Consider the following 18,266-nt stretch of genomic DNA (forward strand, 5'->3'; position numbering starts at 1 on the left):
TATCAATAATTACTTCAAATGTAAATAGACTAAACACTCCACAATCAAAAGACATGAGTGATAGAATGGATAAAAAAAACAAGACCTAGAAATAAGAGACTCATTTCAGACCTAAAGACACCTTCAGACTAAAAGTGATGTGATGGAGAAATACTTATCATTCAAAAGGATATGAAAAGAAAGCAGGTAGCAATGCTTATATCAGACAAAACAGACTTTAAAACAAAGACTGTGATGAGACAAAGAAAGACACTATATAGTCATTAAAGAGACAATCCAACAAAAAGATATAACAACTATAAATATTTATGTACTCAACATGGGAGCACCTAATACTTAAAGTGGTCAATAACAAACATAAGGAAATAATTGATAGCAATAACATAAAGGAAGTAACTTATAGGTCAATGGATAGATCACCCAACCAGAAAATCAACAAGGAAACAAGGACTTTGAATGACACACTGGACTAGATGATAAACAGATATACTCAGAACATTCTATCCTAGAACAGCAAAATACACATTCATTTCAAGTGACATGGACCATTTTCCACAAGAGATCACATATTAGGCCACAAAACAAGCCTCAAGAAATTAAAAAAGATCAGGGGCGCCTGGGTGGCTCAGTGGGTTAAAGCCTCTTCCTGTGGCTCAGGTCATGATTCCAGGGTCCTGGGATCGAGCCCCCCATCGGGCTCTCTGCTCAGCAGGGAGCCTGCTTCCCTTCCTCTCTCTCTGCCTGCCTCTCTGCCTACTTGTGATCTCTGTCTGTCAAATAAATAAATAAAATCTTAAAAAAAATAAAAAAATAAAAAAGATCAAAGTCATTCCATGCATTATTTCTGACCACAGCACTATGAAACTAGAAATCAACCAAAGGAAAAAATCTGGAAAAACCACAAATACATGGAGACTAAATAACATGGTACTAACAGTGAATGGGTCAATCAAGAAATCAAAGAAGCAATAAAAAATACATTGAAACAAATAATAATGAAAATACAATGACTTAAAATCTTTGGGATGCAGCAAAAGCGGTTCTAAGAGGTAAGTTTATAGCAATCCAGGCCTACCTCAAGAAGCAGGAGAATCTCAAATCAACAATGTAACCTTACACCTAAAGAAGCTAGAAAAGAAGAATGAACAAAACCCAAAACCAGTAGTAGAAAGGAAATAAAGATTAGAGCAGAAATAAATGAAATAGAAACAAAAAAAACCCCAACAGAACAGTTCAATGAACCCAGGAGCTGGTTCTTTGAAAAGATCAATAAAATTGACAAACCTTTAGCCAGACTCATTAAAAAAAGTGCTCAAACAAAATTAGAAATGAAAGAAGAGAAACAACTGACACCAAAGAAATACAAGGGATTAAAAGAGAATATTATGAAAAATCATATGCCAAAAAATTGGACAGCCTAGAAGAAATCAATAAATTTCTAGAAACATATAACTTCCCAAACTGAATCGGGAAGAAAAAGAAAATTTGAACAGCCAGGATCATATATATGGTTTCACTGGTCAATTCTAAGCCAATCCTTCTCAAACTCTCAAAAAAAACTGAAGGGGAAAACTCCCAAACTCATTTTATGAGGCCAACACTACCCATTACCAAAACTAGGTAAGAACATTACAGCAAGAGAAAAATTATAGGACAATATCCCTGATGAATATTTATATGCAAACGTCATCAACAAAATATGAGCAAACTGAACTCAACAGCATATTAAAAGGATTAAAAGCAAATGCTCTTATAAATACCACAGTTAAATGAGATTTATCCCTGGAATGCAAAAATAGTTCAATATGTGCACTAACTGTCGAACAGTTCCACTAACTGTGGAACATCACATTAACAGAATGAAAGATAAAAATCATATGATCATCTCAATAAATGCAAATTTAACAACCATTCATGAGAAAAAGCCTCAACAAAAAGAGAAGACATGAGTGTTAGAGAAAAAGGAGCACTTGTGTACTGTAGGTGAAAATGTAAACTGGTACAGTCACTATGGAAAACAGTATGGAAATTCCCCCCAAAATTAAAAAGAGAACTACCACAAGAACAAGCAATTCCACTTCTGGGTATATATCCACAGGAAATGAAATCTCTAACCCAAAGAGATATTTGTACCCCACATTCATTATAGCATTATTCGTAAAAACCAAGAAATGTAAACAATCTAAATGTCCAGACAGATGAATAGATAAAGAAAATGTGACAGACACAGACACACGCACACACACACAGGAATATTATTTAGCCATAAAACAAAGGAAATCTTGCCTTTTGAGACATGGATGGACTTCAAGGATATTACGCCATGTGAAACAAGTCAGACAGAGAAAGACAAACACTGCATATTCTCACTCATATGTAGTACCTACAATAAAAATAAAGAGTAGAATGGTGGTACCAGGGACTGGGAGGTGGGGTAGACAGGGAGATGTTGGTTAAAGGGCACAAATTTTCAGGAATAAGATAAATAAGTTTTGGGATGTAATATATAAAATGGTAACTATAATTAACAATTCTGTATTATACATTTGAAAGTTGTTAAACAAGTAAATCTTAACTTTTATAAGCAGAATTTTAAAAAGGTAATTATGTGGGGCACCTGGGTGGCTTGGTCGGTTAAGCATCTGCCTTTGGCTCAGGTCATGATCCCGGGGTCTAGGATCAAGCCCCACATCGGGCTCCCTCCTCAGGGGGGCCTGCTTCTCCCTCTCTTCCCCACTTGGGCTCTCTCTTGCTATCTCTCTCTCTCTCAAATAGATAAATAAAATCTTAAAAAAAAAAAAAAAGGTAATTATGTGAGGGGATGGAGGTGTTAACTAACCTTACTGTAGTAATAGTTTTGTAATATAGATATCAAACCACCACACTGTATACCTTAAATCTGCATATATTATATGTCAATAATATCTCAACTAACCTGGAAAAAATAAAGGAGAAAAATTCTGAGTTTGGATAAAACAATATGTGAGGGTAAATCTGGAACCTCAGTAAAAGAATGGGTTTTCTTAGATTCCATCTTTCATTATATCAGTATCCACACCCAAAATCTCTTGGAATCTATCTTTAACATAAATGTGAATACATTCACTCTCATATTTCATGGGAGCTGTTTGTGAACATTTCTTAAGTGAACCTAACATTTTTCTAATATAAGGCTATCATTTAACAATAGAAACATATTCATGTAAAAACACAGACTTAGGTAAAAGTAAAATGATACATGAGTAGAACCATCTAGTCGGGCTTGATTATAAGTTTCATATGACAAATGCAATGCCTTTTGATAAGTTAAAATGTTAATTTAGTAGAAAATGTCAATCGAACTGGTTGGCATTGGAGAAATGTTCAAAATTTCACTCAACTGCTAGGTTGCAAAGACATAGTTATAATCATATTTTTGAAAAGGTAAAAACATTAAAAATTAATATGTAGGGGTGCCTGGGTAGCTCAGTCATTAAGTGTCTGCCTTCAGCTCAGGTCGTGATCCCAGAGTCCTGGAACTCAGCCCCGCCTCGGGCTCCCTGCTTAGCAGGAAGCCTGCTTCTCCTTCTCCCACTCTCCCACTTCTCCCACTCTCCCTCTCCCACTCTCCCTGCCTGTGCCTCTCACTGTGTCTGTCTCTGTCAAATAAATAAATAAAATCCTTAAAAAAATTAATATGTATACCTAGTAAACTTTAAGAGAATTCAGGTTAGACTTAATAATAGTAAAACAAATAATACATACTATTCAGCATAATTAAAGATAAATAAATAGAGTTCATTTATTGTGAGGTGGTTGCCCCCCAGATCAAGGAAATCTTTGGTTACAACCACAGTTTGGAGCCCACAAAAAGGGATACAGTGATTCTGTTGTACTATAACACCATTCAAAACACAAGTGGAGTACTGTGTACAAATATAGGGACACATTTTAAGGGACTCATTTATAAACCAGGCAGGCAACTAGTCAGGTAGAAAACCAGTCATTCTATAAAAACACACTATATCTGAAATGAGTAAAGAATCTGGAACTGTGTATCTGAAAAGAGAAAAAAAAAACACTGAAGAAAGTCCTTTCATCACTATAGGCACTAACTGGCAAAACTTCTGATTCAAAACATTGAGCAAATTCAACTTCTGGAAGAATGAGAAACTACTGGATTATAAAGAAGAAAAAAAGGAAGTGACACCAAGAAAGCAGCAGCAGAGGAGAGAGATTCCTGCCCCTACTGAATCCAGGTGAGACTGGGGTTCAGGGATGGCAATTGAGGAGATGAGTTGAGAAGGTGGCTGAATTAGGGTGCCTGCCTTCAGGGATCTTATGGAATCACTGAGCGCTCCATCTCTGTGTGAAGCAAAGCCCGCAGACTCCCCTTAACCAGACATCCAGAGATATGAAAATGCTCTTATAAATACAAAATAAAAATGCATGAACAAAATAATTAAATGGAAGAGCTGGATGAGAAAGTCAAGAAAGTCTCCCCGAAAGCAAAGCAAAGCTAGAGGATGGAAAGTATAAGAAAGATAAGTGACAAGAGAGTCTCAAACCCAATTGATAGAAATTTATAAGTAGAGAATAAGGAAATAAATTATCAAGGAAATAATATAACACTATTTCCCCAAATTGAAAGGAAACAACAGACTACAAATTGAGGGGTCTTTTGAGTGCTTAGGAGGAAGACAGAAAAAAAGACAAACTTAAACATACCATTATGAAATTTCAGAATAACACAAGCTACAGAGGAAATTCTAAAAATCATCAGAAAGAAAACACAGGTCACCTACAAATAACAAAGATGAGTCAAGTATTAGACTTCTAATCTCCAACAATATTAGCTAACAATGAAGAAATGCTTTTAAACTTCTAAAACAAAGTTACAACTTAAAATTTAAAATTTTTTACCTCATAAAATAAATGATCAATCAGGAATGAGAATAGAACTGCACATTTACAGACATGCACAGAAAGATCTTAAAGGGGTTAATTAAGGATGAAATAAAGGAAAAAATAAACTGTTAAACAAGGAAAAAAAGATCCAAACCAGGAGAAAAATGGCAGTAATCCCCAAGACGATATTTAACACCAGGCCAAGACAGTAACCATTGTATAGAAACTGAGGCAGAGAGAGTGATTCTGTAAGACAGAATCCAAGAACTCCCAGAAAACCTGAGTCTGCAACAGAAGCAAAAAATGCAGAAAAAGAGAGCCAGGAACTGAAAATACCAATAACAACAAAACATCACCGATCAACTGTGAAGCCTCCAGTACAAATTAAACCAGGGAGACAACGTATTCCAAGGAATAGAATGGACTCCAAGGAATAAACAGAATAGGTAAGTATCTGAAAGATGGTAATAATATGGTAAAGAAAACAAGTTATGTCTAGCAAGAAGAAACATGAAAGATACTTAGAAAACAAGAAAGCAAAACAAAACCCAAGCTCATAGCTACAGAGAATGGACTGTGTAATGGATGAGTGAAAGAAAGAAAGAGAAGATAGTTAAATCTTCTGTACTTGGCTCTGTAACTATGTATATGTATCTTGGATTTTTAAAACTCTGTAAGGTACCATACAGAAGAGGTCATAGACTCAGTCTATGTTTGCATGAAAGATCACAGAAAAAAGTACCACGAGGGGCAATTTTGGGTTCAATACAAAGATTTTTCTAACCCTTAAAGATGTTCAGAAATAAGCTGAACACCGGAAGACTCCAAGCAGAAGTTAAATGGCCACCTATATGGGATGCTACAAAGGGGATTCCTATACTGGGTCGAAGAAAACAAATTCACTACTCATCCAACAAATAATCTAAGATTTTTCCGACTATAACAAAACTCCTAACTTCTATTTAGGAAGTAGATTACATCAGGAGACAACAGCCTCTTTAGGTATGAGAGCTATTCCTTAGGGCAGAAAGTTTCAGTACTACTGACAAACTTCAGCTATTCCTCAGGGCAGAAAGTTTCAGTACTACTGACAAACTTCAGTACTACTGACAAAAAATGAGAAAAAGTACAGTAAAATGGAAGAGGATACAGGCTGGATTTGTACAGTGGAATTATGCATCCTTAAATTGAATGGTAGCACACTTGACTTACTATTTAAGAAATGACATAAGCAATAATAAAAATACAGTAGAACTTTCAGAATGCCTTATATTGATTTTACCACATATTATTTTCCTGAGAAGTAGAAATCAATATTCATAATTACTTTTCTAATAAAAGTTTAAATCAATAAAAATATAAATTATGAAAACATCATATCCATCCAGTTATACTGAATTTCTCTCTTACCAATCATAACCTACAGCAAAAGATGTTTCAATTACAGGAGCAATGAGTTTTGCGGCTGTCATGATGTATTTTTCTGCCATGGCTTTCCTATATCAAACAAACAAAAAAGTTTTATTGAAAGACTTGGTATAAAAAGAGTTTGGATTTTTTTTTTAAAGTATAAACATTACCTATCAAAGCTAACATACCATGAAAGTCTACTATATAGTGGACAGCTACACTAGAAATCTGTCCGTAAGTCAGGTTGACAACCATGGCTAGGAAATGGGATTAGCAAGCCATAATTGCCTTCTGGATCAACAGCTCATCTTTCTTTTCAGTGCAGGCCGACAAATAGAAGAAATACTGGATGAACATAATAAAAAAAAAAACTGATATTAAAACCAAAACAAAAAGCACTGCTTAATACAAGATGAAAAATACTGCTTTTTTTCCCCCCTAAGAATTTATAGTTCTGAGCTCTTACAGTTAGGTCTATGATCCATTTTGGAGTAATTTTTGTGTATGGTATGAGACAGACCCAACTTCATTCTTTTGCATGAGGATATCCAATTTTCCCAGCAGCATTTGTTGAAAAGACTATCTTTTCTCCATCAAACTATCCTGGCGCTTTTATTAATTATAAATGTACAAGTTTATTTCTGGACCTTCGATCCCATTCCAATGATTTCTATGCCTATCTTTATGCTACTAGCATGAAGTACTACTACACTTGATTTGTGTTTTGGAGTATGAGCCCTCCAGTTTTGTTCTTCTTTTGGAGTATGAGCTTCCAATTTTGCTCTTCTTTTTCTTTTTAAAATTTAATTTAATTTAATTTTCAATGTTCCAAAACTGTTTATGCACCAGTATTGTTTTGGCTACTTGGGATCCCTTAGATTTCCATATGAATTTTAGGATCAATTTGTCATTTTCTAAAAAACCACTGCTCAGATTTTGATATGGATTACACGGTATCTATAAAATAATTTGGGGAGCACTGTCATCTTAACATTAAGTACCTATCCATAAAAATGTGATGTCTTCCCATATACTTAGCATATACTTCAGTAATGTTTTATACTTTTCAGAGTGTAAATTTTACACTTCACTTGATAAACTTATTCTTAATTATTTTTATGCTACTGTAAATGTAATTACGAATTTCATTTTTGCTAGTACATTGCTAGTATATATTTCTATAGTACTAATTCCTATATATCGATATCTTACTCTGCAAGCTTGCTGAACTTGTTTATTATTTACAATTGCTTTTTAGTGGATTCTAAAATTTATGTAGGATATTCCACATATAAGATCATGTAATCTGTAAACAGATAATTTTGCTTCTTCCTCTCCAATCTGGATGTCTCTTACTTCCTTTTTTGCCTAATTTCCATGGGTAGGACCCTGAGTGCAATGTTGAATTAGTGACAGGGAATATCATTATATTGTTCCTGTTCTAAGGGCTAATCATTCAGTTTTTCACCATTAAGTATGTCAAACTGGGCTTTCCATAAATGTCCTTATCAGATTGAGGAAGTTCCTTTCTACTGTTAGCCTTTTGAGGTATTTTAGTTTGTTTCCATGAAAGCATATTGGATTTTGAAAAAAAAAATTCTTTATTGATATCCTCTATTATACTCATTGGTTTTTACAGAGTAAGCTAATTTTGCATTCCTAGGATAAATCCCATTTGGTCATGGTACACAATTCCTTTTATATTTTGTTTGTATTTTTGGCTTACTAGTATTTTCTTTGGGATTTTTGCATCTATATTCATAAGATACTGATCTATTGTCTCCCCAACCCCCCCTTTTTTTGGTACTGTCTTTGTCTTGTTTTGGTATCAGGGGAATGCCAGCCTCATAAAATGAACTATTTTCTCGAAGAAGTTGTGTAGAATTGACGTTAATTGTTTTTTAGGCATCTTTTAGATTTCTCTAGTAAAACCATATGAGCCTGGAGATTTTTTTTGGGGGGGGGAGGTTTAAAATTACAAATTAAATATTTACAGGGCTATTCAAATGATCTATTTCATATCAGGTGAGTTGTGGACACTTGTGTTTTTCAAGAAAGTGGTCCATTTTGTCTAAGTTGTCAACTTTGTGGGTGTAGGGTCGTTTGTAGTGTTCCATTATTATCCTTCTGATGTATGCAGAGCCTGTAGAGATAGCTCCTGTTTTGTTCCTAATACTGGCAAGCTGTGATTTCTTTTTTGTCAGTTTTGCTATGTTTATTAATTTTATTCATCTATTCAAAAAATCAGCTCTGTGTTTTTCACTGTTTCTTTTTTTTCAATGTCAATGATTTCTATTCTTTATTTTTTCTTCCTTTGGTTGATTTTGCTTTTCTTTTTCTAGTTTATTAATTCAGGAGCTTAGGTTATTAGGACTTTTCCACTATCATTGTAATTGCTTTCCCTTAAGTGTTGTTTTTCACTGCCTCCTTTCAAGACTTTGTCTTTAATTTTCACAAGTTTAATCATGATATATCTTCACATGGATTTCCTTGGGTTTATTCTCTTTGGTATTTATTCAGTTTCTTGTATTGTATATTTATTTCTCTAGCTAAATTTGGGGAGTTACCAGCCATTATTTCTTTGTCCAATCTCCTTCTCCTAAGACACTGATGACAAAAATTGCAGATCTTTTGTTACAGTCCCAGATGTCACTTAGGCTCTGTTCATTTCTGTTTTTACTCTATCTTCTCTCTGTTGTTCAGATTGGGTCATTTCTATTTTCCATATTCTGGTTCACTGAATCTTTCCATATCTCCTTTATTCTCCCATTGAGCCCATTCACCAATGTTCATAATCACTTGTTGAAGCATTTTCATCATGGCTGATTTAAAATTTGTCGGATAATTCTGACATCTCTGTTGTGTCAGTGTTGGCATCTACTGATTTGATTTTTCATTTGGTTTGAAATGAAATGAACTCTGGTTCTTGGTATGACGAGTATTCTTGATCAAAACTTGGGACATTTCTGCACTATAATACTCCAAATTTTTATTTAAATTTTCTGTTTCAGCTGGCTTTTTTGACATGGTTCCAACAGGGGAAGAAGAGACACCACCTCATTATCATCAGATAATAGATGTCTAGGTTCCCAATACAACTTCCTTTGACAACCAACATGGGAAGAAGTCCTTGTGTCTGCTGGGTAGGGCAGGAGTTCCTGCTTCTACCATGGTCCCTGCTGACACCACAGTGGGGTGGCCTTGTTACCATTGAATGATGATGAAAATTCTGACCCTCTATTATTTTCTCTGACACCAAAAGAGAGGGAGAGTGCCTCACACTGCCACATGAAGTGGAATTCCAGGTTCCTGCGTGCTGTCTGTTGACACCACAGAGTGGTGGGACTCATTAAGGGCCTATCAGATTAAAGTCCTGGCTCCCTACTTGGACTTTTGGGGTATGGGTACCTCTTTATAGCCTTATTGGTGTAGAAAGCTAGGCTCCCACTTGACTTTTGCTGGTATGCATGGGAGTGGGGCTACAGTCTGTGTGTGTGTGTGTGTGTGTGTGTGTGTGTGTGTGTTATTTGTCTCAAAATTTTCAGTCTTGCTAGCCTTCTTTGTCTCCCTTCCTTTTCCTTTGGCTAAAGAAAGCAGGCTTTTCTTGGGGCCTTTTTCTTTCTTTCTTTTTTTTTTAATACAACCATTGTCATTTTCTGATTGCCAGCTTCTTCAGCTCCAAGTTTGGGAAACATGAGGGGAACTCACTGCCATGTTGTTCTTCAAGTCCTGAGCTCCCTTCCTAATCTGTCCTCTTCTTTTCACCTTTCTTGTGTTTGTTTTATATATAACTTTCAGGGTTTTTATTTGTACTTAGTGAGAAGAACAGGAGAAAACTATGTCTACTCCATCTTCCCAGAAGTATTTTTAATATTAAACTTTCTAAAAATTAAGGGCCTTCTCTACATATAATGGAGTATTATTTAGCTTTAAAAAGGATGGAAATCCTGTTACATGCCACAACATGGATGACCCTTGAGGACATTAGGATAAATGTAATAAGCCAGTCACAAATACTGTAATTCCATTTATATGAGGTAAGTAAAGTCAATTCATAGCACAGAAAGTAGAATGGTGGTTGCCAGGTGTTGGGGGCAGGGCCTAGAGAGCTGTTCAATGGGTAAAATTACAGTTTGAGAAGATACAGAGTTCTGGGGTGAAACAGGTGAGAGGGTTTAAGAGTAAACTTATCATGATGAGCACTGACTAATGTATCGGATTGTACATCTGAAATTAATATAACCTTAATGACACTGTAATTAAAAATGAATAAATAGAATTAGTATATGACCTAACACTTACACACACACGCGCGTGAGCACGCACGCACACACAAACACAGTTCTGAAGACTGGTTATAAAACAATGTTAATGCACATAACATTACCAAACCAATAAGTCTTATGTACCATAATTAAGATGACAAATTTTATGTTATGTGTTTTTTACCACAATTAAAATAACTAAGGGCCTTCTACCATGTGATATACTCCTAATATATATACAGTAAATATCAGAACTTTCAGACCATACTTGGCAGAAACTAGGTACCATATTGAAGGAAGAAAGAAATAAGCAAAATTTTGTCTTTGGGAGATGAAATTTAATTGAGAAGGTGGGCAAAAATACATAAAAATATAATTTTTTAAATAAAAGTAATATGAGCAAAGTTCTAATATTACACCAAATGCAGAGAGAAAACAAATTACAAGAAAACAGTAAGAGTTACTGAGTAAGAATAATTGGGGTCAGCCTGAGGACTATGATTATCTTGAAGGCAAAAAGAGAATCTAGAGGAGCACCTGGGTGGCTCAGTGGGTTAAAGCCTCTGCTTTCAGCTCAGGTCATGATCCCAGGGTCCTGGGATCGAGCCCTGCATCAGGCTCTCTGCTCCGCAGGGAGCCTGCTTCCTCCTCTCTCTGCCTGCCTCTCTGCCTACTTGTGATCTTTGTCTGTCGAATAAATAAATAAAATCTTAAAAAAAAAAAGAGAGAGAATCTAGTAATACATAGAAATGGTGAAACAATAGCCTTATTGGAGAAATATACTGAATATAACAAGTTTTGAGAGAAATAATCAGAATGTACATTCAATTCTTTTATAAAAATTAAAACTATATTGGTAAGGCACAAAATATTACCTTTCACGTTCCATTTGCCTTAGATGATCATTTTTTATAGCTTCAATCACTAAGTTAGTGTGTGGGTCATCCTGGGAAAATAAAATTGGAAAAAAAAATGATCAATTCAGAAGTAAATACCAAGAACTTGGATTTCTAATCAACCTCACCACTAAGCAGTTACATAAAATGGAAAGTAAATTAATCTTTCTAAGCTATTTTCCCTTGCATAAAGCAGAACTTTACTTCTCATTTCTGATTATCATTTACATTCTCCTTGAACAAACAGATTCTGAGCAACTGATAAAAGGTCAGACTGGACAGAATAGGACCAAGTACACAGAAGCTGTGTGACATTATAAACTCTAAACTCAAATATAAATACTTTAATGATCATAAAATTCCTTAGTAATCAATATCTCTACTCTCTCCTAAGAATACAGATGATTTTTTGGTAAGATATTATTTTTTCTCAATATGAAAATAATATACAGTAGTTAATGTTTACTTAGCACTTACTATGTTGCAGGTTCTCTTGTAAGCATTTTATATAACTCATTTAATCCTCACAACCCTATAAGGTAGGTCAGTATAATTAGTCTTTTATTATGTATAAAGAAGCTGAGGCATAAGAGTAAGTTCTGAGTGATGAAGCCAACCACTATGTTGTAATACCTTTATAATCTATTAAGAAAATCTGTTAAGTTCAATTTATGAAATTGCCATTATTATACCATTTTGATCTATAAATACAGGCATTTTCATATAGTTTGGCTTAATATAAAATAACATAGCAGCATACCAATACTTTATATGTAAAAACCTGAAAAATATTTTTAAAATATTAAGAAAGATTATCTCACTGTCTAGAAACTATTTCTATTTTACTGTATTTCCTTCCAGTTTATGTCCATGTATGGGTGTGTGTATATCTTTCTTTTTTCCCTTGGTTTTTCACTTAACATTGTACAGTATTTCCTCCTCAGGTCTCTGAAAATATGACTTTTGTATTTTGCTGCATTCTATGTGTAAAGATAAGGACTTCTTTTCATTTTTGATCTACTTAGTACACACAGTTTTAGTTTCCTCTGGTCAACAATGACTGAAAAAAAAACAGTTAAAAAAAAGGCTTTAGTTGTTCCTTTGTCAAGATATTATTCTTAAAGAATGGCATTTAATCTTATATTTTGTAAGATTTTCTCTTTTTTCACTAAAATTGTAAAGTCAGTCTTCATAGTCTCTAGCCCTATTTCAACAGAGTCCCACTGTCAACCTAATTTAAATAACAAATAAAACTGGTAAAAGCACATTAATTAAATTTAATTAATTAAAACATATTAATATAGGGCTAGAAGAAACCTAAAGGTCACCCATTCCAACTTCTTCATTTCTAGAAACAGAAAAGCACAGATAACTGGTAGCTGGCTACACAGCAGTCTTCTTCATACTCACACTTGGTGAAATATATTTATCATCTTCGTCAATTTCTAATGGAACAGCAATCAATTTTTGGAATGCCTTCTTCATTTTGTCTCGATCTCCAACAGCAAAGTAACTAAGAATTAGGTTGAAGCCTGCCTTCAGATTTGGTGCCATACTCATGATGTGCTCAAATGAATTAATGGCATCTGAATACTGACCAGTTTTTATAAATGTAACACCAATATTCTGCATGATTTTAATCCTAAAGAAATACAAACATAGTTAAGCTTTAAAAGTCTCAATTCTTTAGATTGGTAGTAAAGATATTCCACAAATAGGTTCTTTCTTTCCTTTCTCATTTTTTATTGCTTTGTTAAAGCTTTATTGAGGTTTAACTTACATATCATAAAATTCACTTGTTTTTAGTATACAATTCAGTGAGCACCGCTAATATCTACACAGCTGTGAAACTATAACCACATTCCTATTTTAAGTCACCTCCATTACCCTAAAAAGAAAATCTGTGCCCATTAGCAGTCACTCCCCATTCTCATCTCCTGCCCTACACAATCATTAACCTACTTTCTGTCTCTCTAGATTTGTTTCTTCTAGACATTGCATAAAAATAGAGTCATATATAATATTTTTATCTGGATTCTTTCAATTAGCATAATCTTTTGAGGGGTCCTCCATACTACAGCATATATCAGTACTCGATTCCTTTTATATTTCCAAATAGTATTCCACAGTATGAACATACCATATTTTATTTATTCATTGCCTATTTGACAGACATTGGATTGTTTCCACTTTGGGGCTATTATGACTAATGCTGTGAACATTGTGGAATTGCTGGCCCACTGGTAAATTTGTGTTTAACTTTTTAAAATACTGCCATATTGGGGCGCCTGGGTGGCTCAGTGGGTTAAAGCCTCTGCCTTCAGCTCAGGTCATGATCCCAGGGTCCTGGGATCGAGCCCCACATCGGGCTCTCTGCTCGGCGGGGAGCCTGCTTCCCCCTCTCCCTCGCTGCCTGCCTCTCTGCCTACTTGTGATCTCTGTCAAAAAACAAAAAACAAAAAACAAAAAAAACTGCCATATTATTTTCCAAACTGGCTGTACCATTTTATATGCCCAGGGTATGAGGTTTCCAATTTTTCTACATGCTCTTCAATAACTATTTTCAGTCATTTGATTACAGTCATTATAATAGATGTGATCCCATCTTATTTCTAACCACTCTTCAACATAATACTGTTTCAACTAAATTCATTTATTCATAATTCTCTGATCAGATCACAAATACTGTTATTTCTTTGGCTCATCCCAATTTTCCCTTTGCCTGGAATATAACCCTTTCTGCCTTCATCATGTAGGTAACCTATCGCAAGTACACCTCCTTCATAAAGCCTTTCTTGACCATTCTTGTTCTTAAAAATCAGTCCCTCATACTATAGCACCTCTTGATTACTGGGTAATTAAACACTTGACATAAACTATCTAATATTATTTTCTTTTTCTACAGTGCTCAAAGTTTTGGACTTACCTGAGTTAAAAGTGCCTAAGAGCATTGTGTCCTAGAAGCTAGATATTTCCCAATAATAATGATATATTATTAAAAAACAAATGATCACTATAGGTGGCATTCACAAATAAACTAGCTTTCACAGAGGAATTATACTAAGCCCAAGGAAAATTATAATCAGTAAATATCCTGGAAATCGTCCATGATATCAAGGTCACTACAAGACCATAAGATAATTTGCTGTTTCTGCTCCTGAAATATTGTATGAATAGAAAATATTCCAGCTTCCTCCTCCTCTCCCCTCTTCTAAGATTCAAATGCAATCCCTTCCTAAACTATTTCATTCTCAATCTACAGCAAGAATATAAGGTGGTCTTAATTTCTAGCCTATAGGAATTAAGGTATTCTGTAGTCTGTTATGTTCTAGAGGACTGCTGTTTTGATTTTATGTTGGCAGTAACTTATATTTGCTGTTAATGGCCTGCTAGGTTATCCCTTATACAGGCCAATTAGTTTTGTCTTATTTTAATTGATTACATATTTTGTCTCTAACCTTTAACTAGTCATTATATAAATGTGTGTAAGTAGTCAATAGGGGAACACACCAAAATACTACTGATACAACATAAATCTAAACACCTAACACGTACAAACACCTAAAAACATTCAACCCACTGGTGACAGGTCAGAAGAGTTATCTTGTTTCTGAAAAACAACACTTAAATTTCACAAAGTTATCCTTATGTAAACTTACCTCATTTCTTTATGGACGCTTGGAATTTGATCTAGTGCCATTCGGTAGAATTTAATGGCTTTGGAATAATTTCTTTGCTTTAAATAAATATTTCCCATATTCACTTTCAATCTTCCTAATAAAAAAATAATGAATATATAATATTCTATTTTATTCACTTCTTTTGTATTTTAAATGTCCTTAATTCATATTCTTTGAAGCTTTTCTCAAGTTAGGAAGCTTCAGACACTACCTAAAATTCTCACTTTTAAAGAGTTATACTATTTTCATGTATCTATACACTAATCTCCCATAAGGAAATGGAACTAAAGACAGATGGAAATATGAAGCCTGAAGATATGGCTAGAAAACAAATGATTTACATTATAAAACTGGAATTGTGCTTTTCTAAAAAAAGAAAAATGGATTCAAAAATTAGATTCAATAATGCTACACACATTTTAATATATTAAAGAAAATGAAATTCTGATAAACTTTAATACTACTACCAAAAATTACACAATATAAATGATATATATAAACTGTAGTCTCTTGGGAATAAATTTACAAGGAAAAGCAATTTTTTAAAAGATTTTATTTACTTGAGAGAGAGAGAGGGTGAGCAAGAGAGAGCGTGAAAGAGGGAGAGGGGCACAGGAAAAGAGAGAAGCAGACTCCCCACTTGAACAGGGAGTCCTAAACCAGGCTCAATCCCAGGACCCTGGGATCATGACCTGAACCAAAGGTAGCTGCTTAACCAAATGAGCCACCCACATGCCCTTTGGGAAAGCATGTTTGATGGGATTGCAATGGTTCATTCTACTTGTGATGACAGAATATATTTTTTGTTTACTGTTAGGCAATATATCTCACACCAACAAATGTTTCTTCATTTGTATTTATGTGGGTTTTCATATAAACAATATCTTTAAGCAGGACACTTCCATATAAACACAAATTTGTTTAAAGCATAGATTATGTTAAGAAAACAAGGGGAAAAGTAAATTAACACTACAAAACAACTATACTCAGTCTGCCTGGCTGGCTCAGTCAGAAAAGCATGCAACTCTTGATCTTGGGAGACTGTTGATCTTGGGATCATGAGTTTGAGACCCACACTGGTTGCAGAGATTACTTAAATACATAAACTTTAGAAAAAAAAAAAAGAATTATACTTACTGGGAAAATTGACTACATATACCCACCTGCATTGCTAAACATCTTATTTTTCACTATAACTTGATATGTGTTTAGTGCTTCAGCATACATTTCATTAGCTGAATATTGACTAGCCAAGTTGAAAAGAACCTAAGGAATAAACATTGCAAAAACACATGTAATGACCATTATAGGCCCCTTTTATCTATAATCTTTTCAGAGATTAAGATTCTATAACAAAGCTAGATGCCTTTCTCAAGATACCCAACCAAACAGGAAGTGAAGCATGCACAGAAATATCTTGCATTCAAAATGAACCTGAACATTGAGACAAGTATAGCTATCCTCTATACAGCACCTTAATTTCGTAAGTATTCATTCTAATTTAGGTGGTATTTGCCATCCATTAATCTCAGAAAGACCTACAAAGAATAAACTTGTATTGTTAATGTTGCTGGTAATAAAAGGAGAAGGTAAGATAATGGGCCAAATTTTCTTTGTAAATAAAAATTAAACATTATGTGGAAATATCTTAAGGATTCATTTGTGTACTTCTTTACATGCAAAACTGTAAAAAGTATTTCTCTGTATGCAACATTGTAATTTAAGTCACTAAGTTATAGAAATTTACTTCCTACAGATAAAAAAAAAATCACTAAAAATTATTCCCTAAAGATTCTATGGAATTTAAAGATACTAGTTACTAAGAATAAACATCTAAAAATTTCTATTCAAAGTTTCAAATGCCCTTTATTCCCATTTGTATGGCAGGTGAACACTTCTCCCACTAAAAATACACCCTTTTAAAACACCAGTATAAACATCTAGTGTCTTTTTAGAATTAAAAAAAGTTCTGCAAGAAATTAGCTTTTTTTTTTTTCCACTACCCTCACAGAACATTGTATTATTTACCTAGTTGGAAGTTCTTAAAAATCACAGACCAGAAGTCCACATTAGAATCTCATTAAAGTAACCACACTAAAAACAGAGCATAAATATTAGCAATCTTCCAGAAATAGAGTCATTGGGTGGTGGGTTTGGGGGTACTTCCTAAGTTATTAAAAACTAATTAACTAAATAAAGTCTCTGCACAGAACAGATGCCTCATGAACTTCATAAAGATGTCTATTAATTGAATTCTGAGCACCTAAGGTCCAATAAGATTTATAATAGCTAACTGAATTTAAATAAAAATAAAATAAAGTCTTTGTAAAAATTAAAAAAAAAAACCAACAGAAAATAAGAAAAAAGAAAAAAAACTTTCAGAATCTACAAATCCTAGCCAAAATAATTTTACTCAACAGGTATTTTATACTTACTGAGTATGTTAAATCCAAATTGATATTTTCTGGAGTTGTAACTTGTTCTCGTTGTCTCACCAAGACTCTCTCTTTTCTTCCTGCATCTTTTGCCTTTTCTAAGGCCTGAAATCAAGTTCTTACTTTGTAAATTCCTTTAAGCATTCATTATGAGCATTTTATGCTTTTGAAAGATATTTGCATGTGAAGCTTGTACTTGAACCTTATACTTTCTTGGATTCCCAGTAGGCCCTCCTATACTCTTACAATAAACTCCCCTTGAGAACAAAAGAACCCAGAGTATTTGTTTAAAGTGGAATTTATCATCATAAAATTGTCACGTGTTCTCCCCACTGCTCCCCAGAAAGAGGAAGTATGAGTGATAAAATGGAGAGTATATTAGCCCCAAGTCAAGTTTCTTTATCACCATACCTGCTATCACCATTTAGATTTGACTCTACCTATTTTCTTCTTTTTTCCATCCAATCCTGAATCTTTGGGTATATTAATTCCAACTTATATGATAAAAATTTAGATGGATTTGTTTGGTTTCTGGGATGCTCAAAACACAGAAAAATCAAAGGATAACTGCTATCCAATATTACAACAAATGCTTATTACTTAGTTTGGCTCCTATATCCCACTCAGAATGCCAAGACCCTTTTCCTGATTTCCACCAAGAGACTAACTACTGGCAGACTAATTTAACATGGG

The 18,266-nt window shown here is 34.2% G+C and overlaps 1 protein-coding gene across 1 annotated transcript in view; it reads right to left on the reverse strand.

The window, feature by feature from the left end:
* The window catches only part of IFT88 (intraflagellar transport 88), a 146,079-nt gene that overhangs the window by 91,164 nt on the left and 36,649 nt on the right, over positions 1–18,266 (reverse strand). The window contains exons 9-14 of the mRNA XM_080798204.1: positions 17,574–17,678; positions 16,302–16,404; positions 15,118–15,232; positions 12,869–13,100; positions 11,438–11,508; positions 6,298–6,384 (exon numbers count right to left, since the gene is read on the reverse strand). Of these exons, the coding sequence (XP_080654330.1) occupies positions 6,298–6,384; positions 11,438–11,508; positions 12,869–13,100; positions 15,118–15,232; positions 16,302–16,404; positions 17,574–17,678 (713 nt within the window). The remainder of the gene's footprint in view (positions 1–6,297; positions 6,385–11,437; positions 11,509–12,868; positions 13,101–15,117; positions 15,233–16,301; positions 16,405–17,573; positions 17,679–18,266) is intronic.

This window comes from Martes martes, assembly GCF_963455335.1.
Source record: "Martes martes genome assembly, chromosome: 3".
In the NCBI taxonomy this organism is placed as follows: Eukaryota; Metazoa; Chordata; class Mammalia; order Carnivora; family Mustelidae; genus Martes; species Martes martes.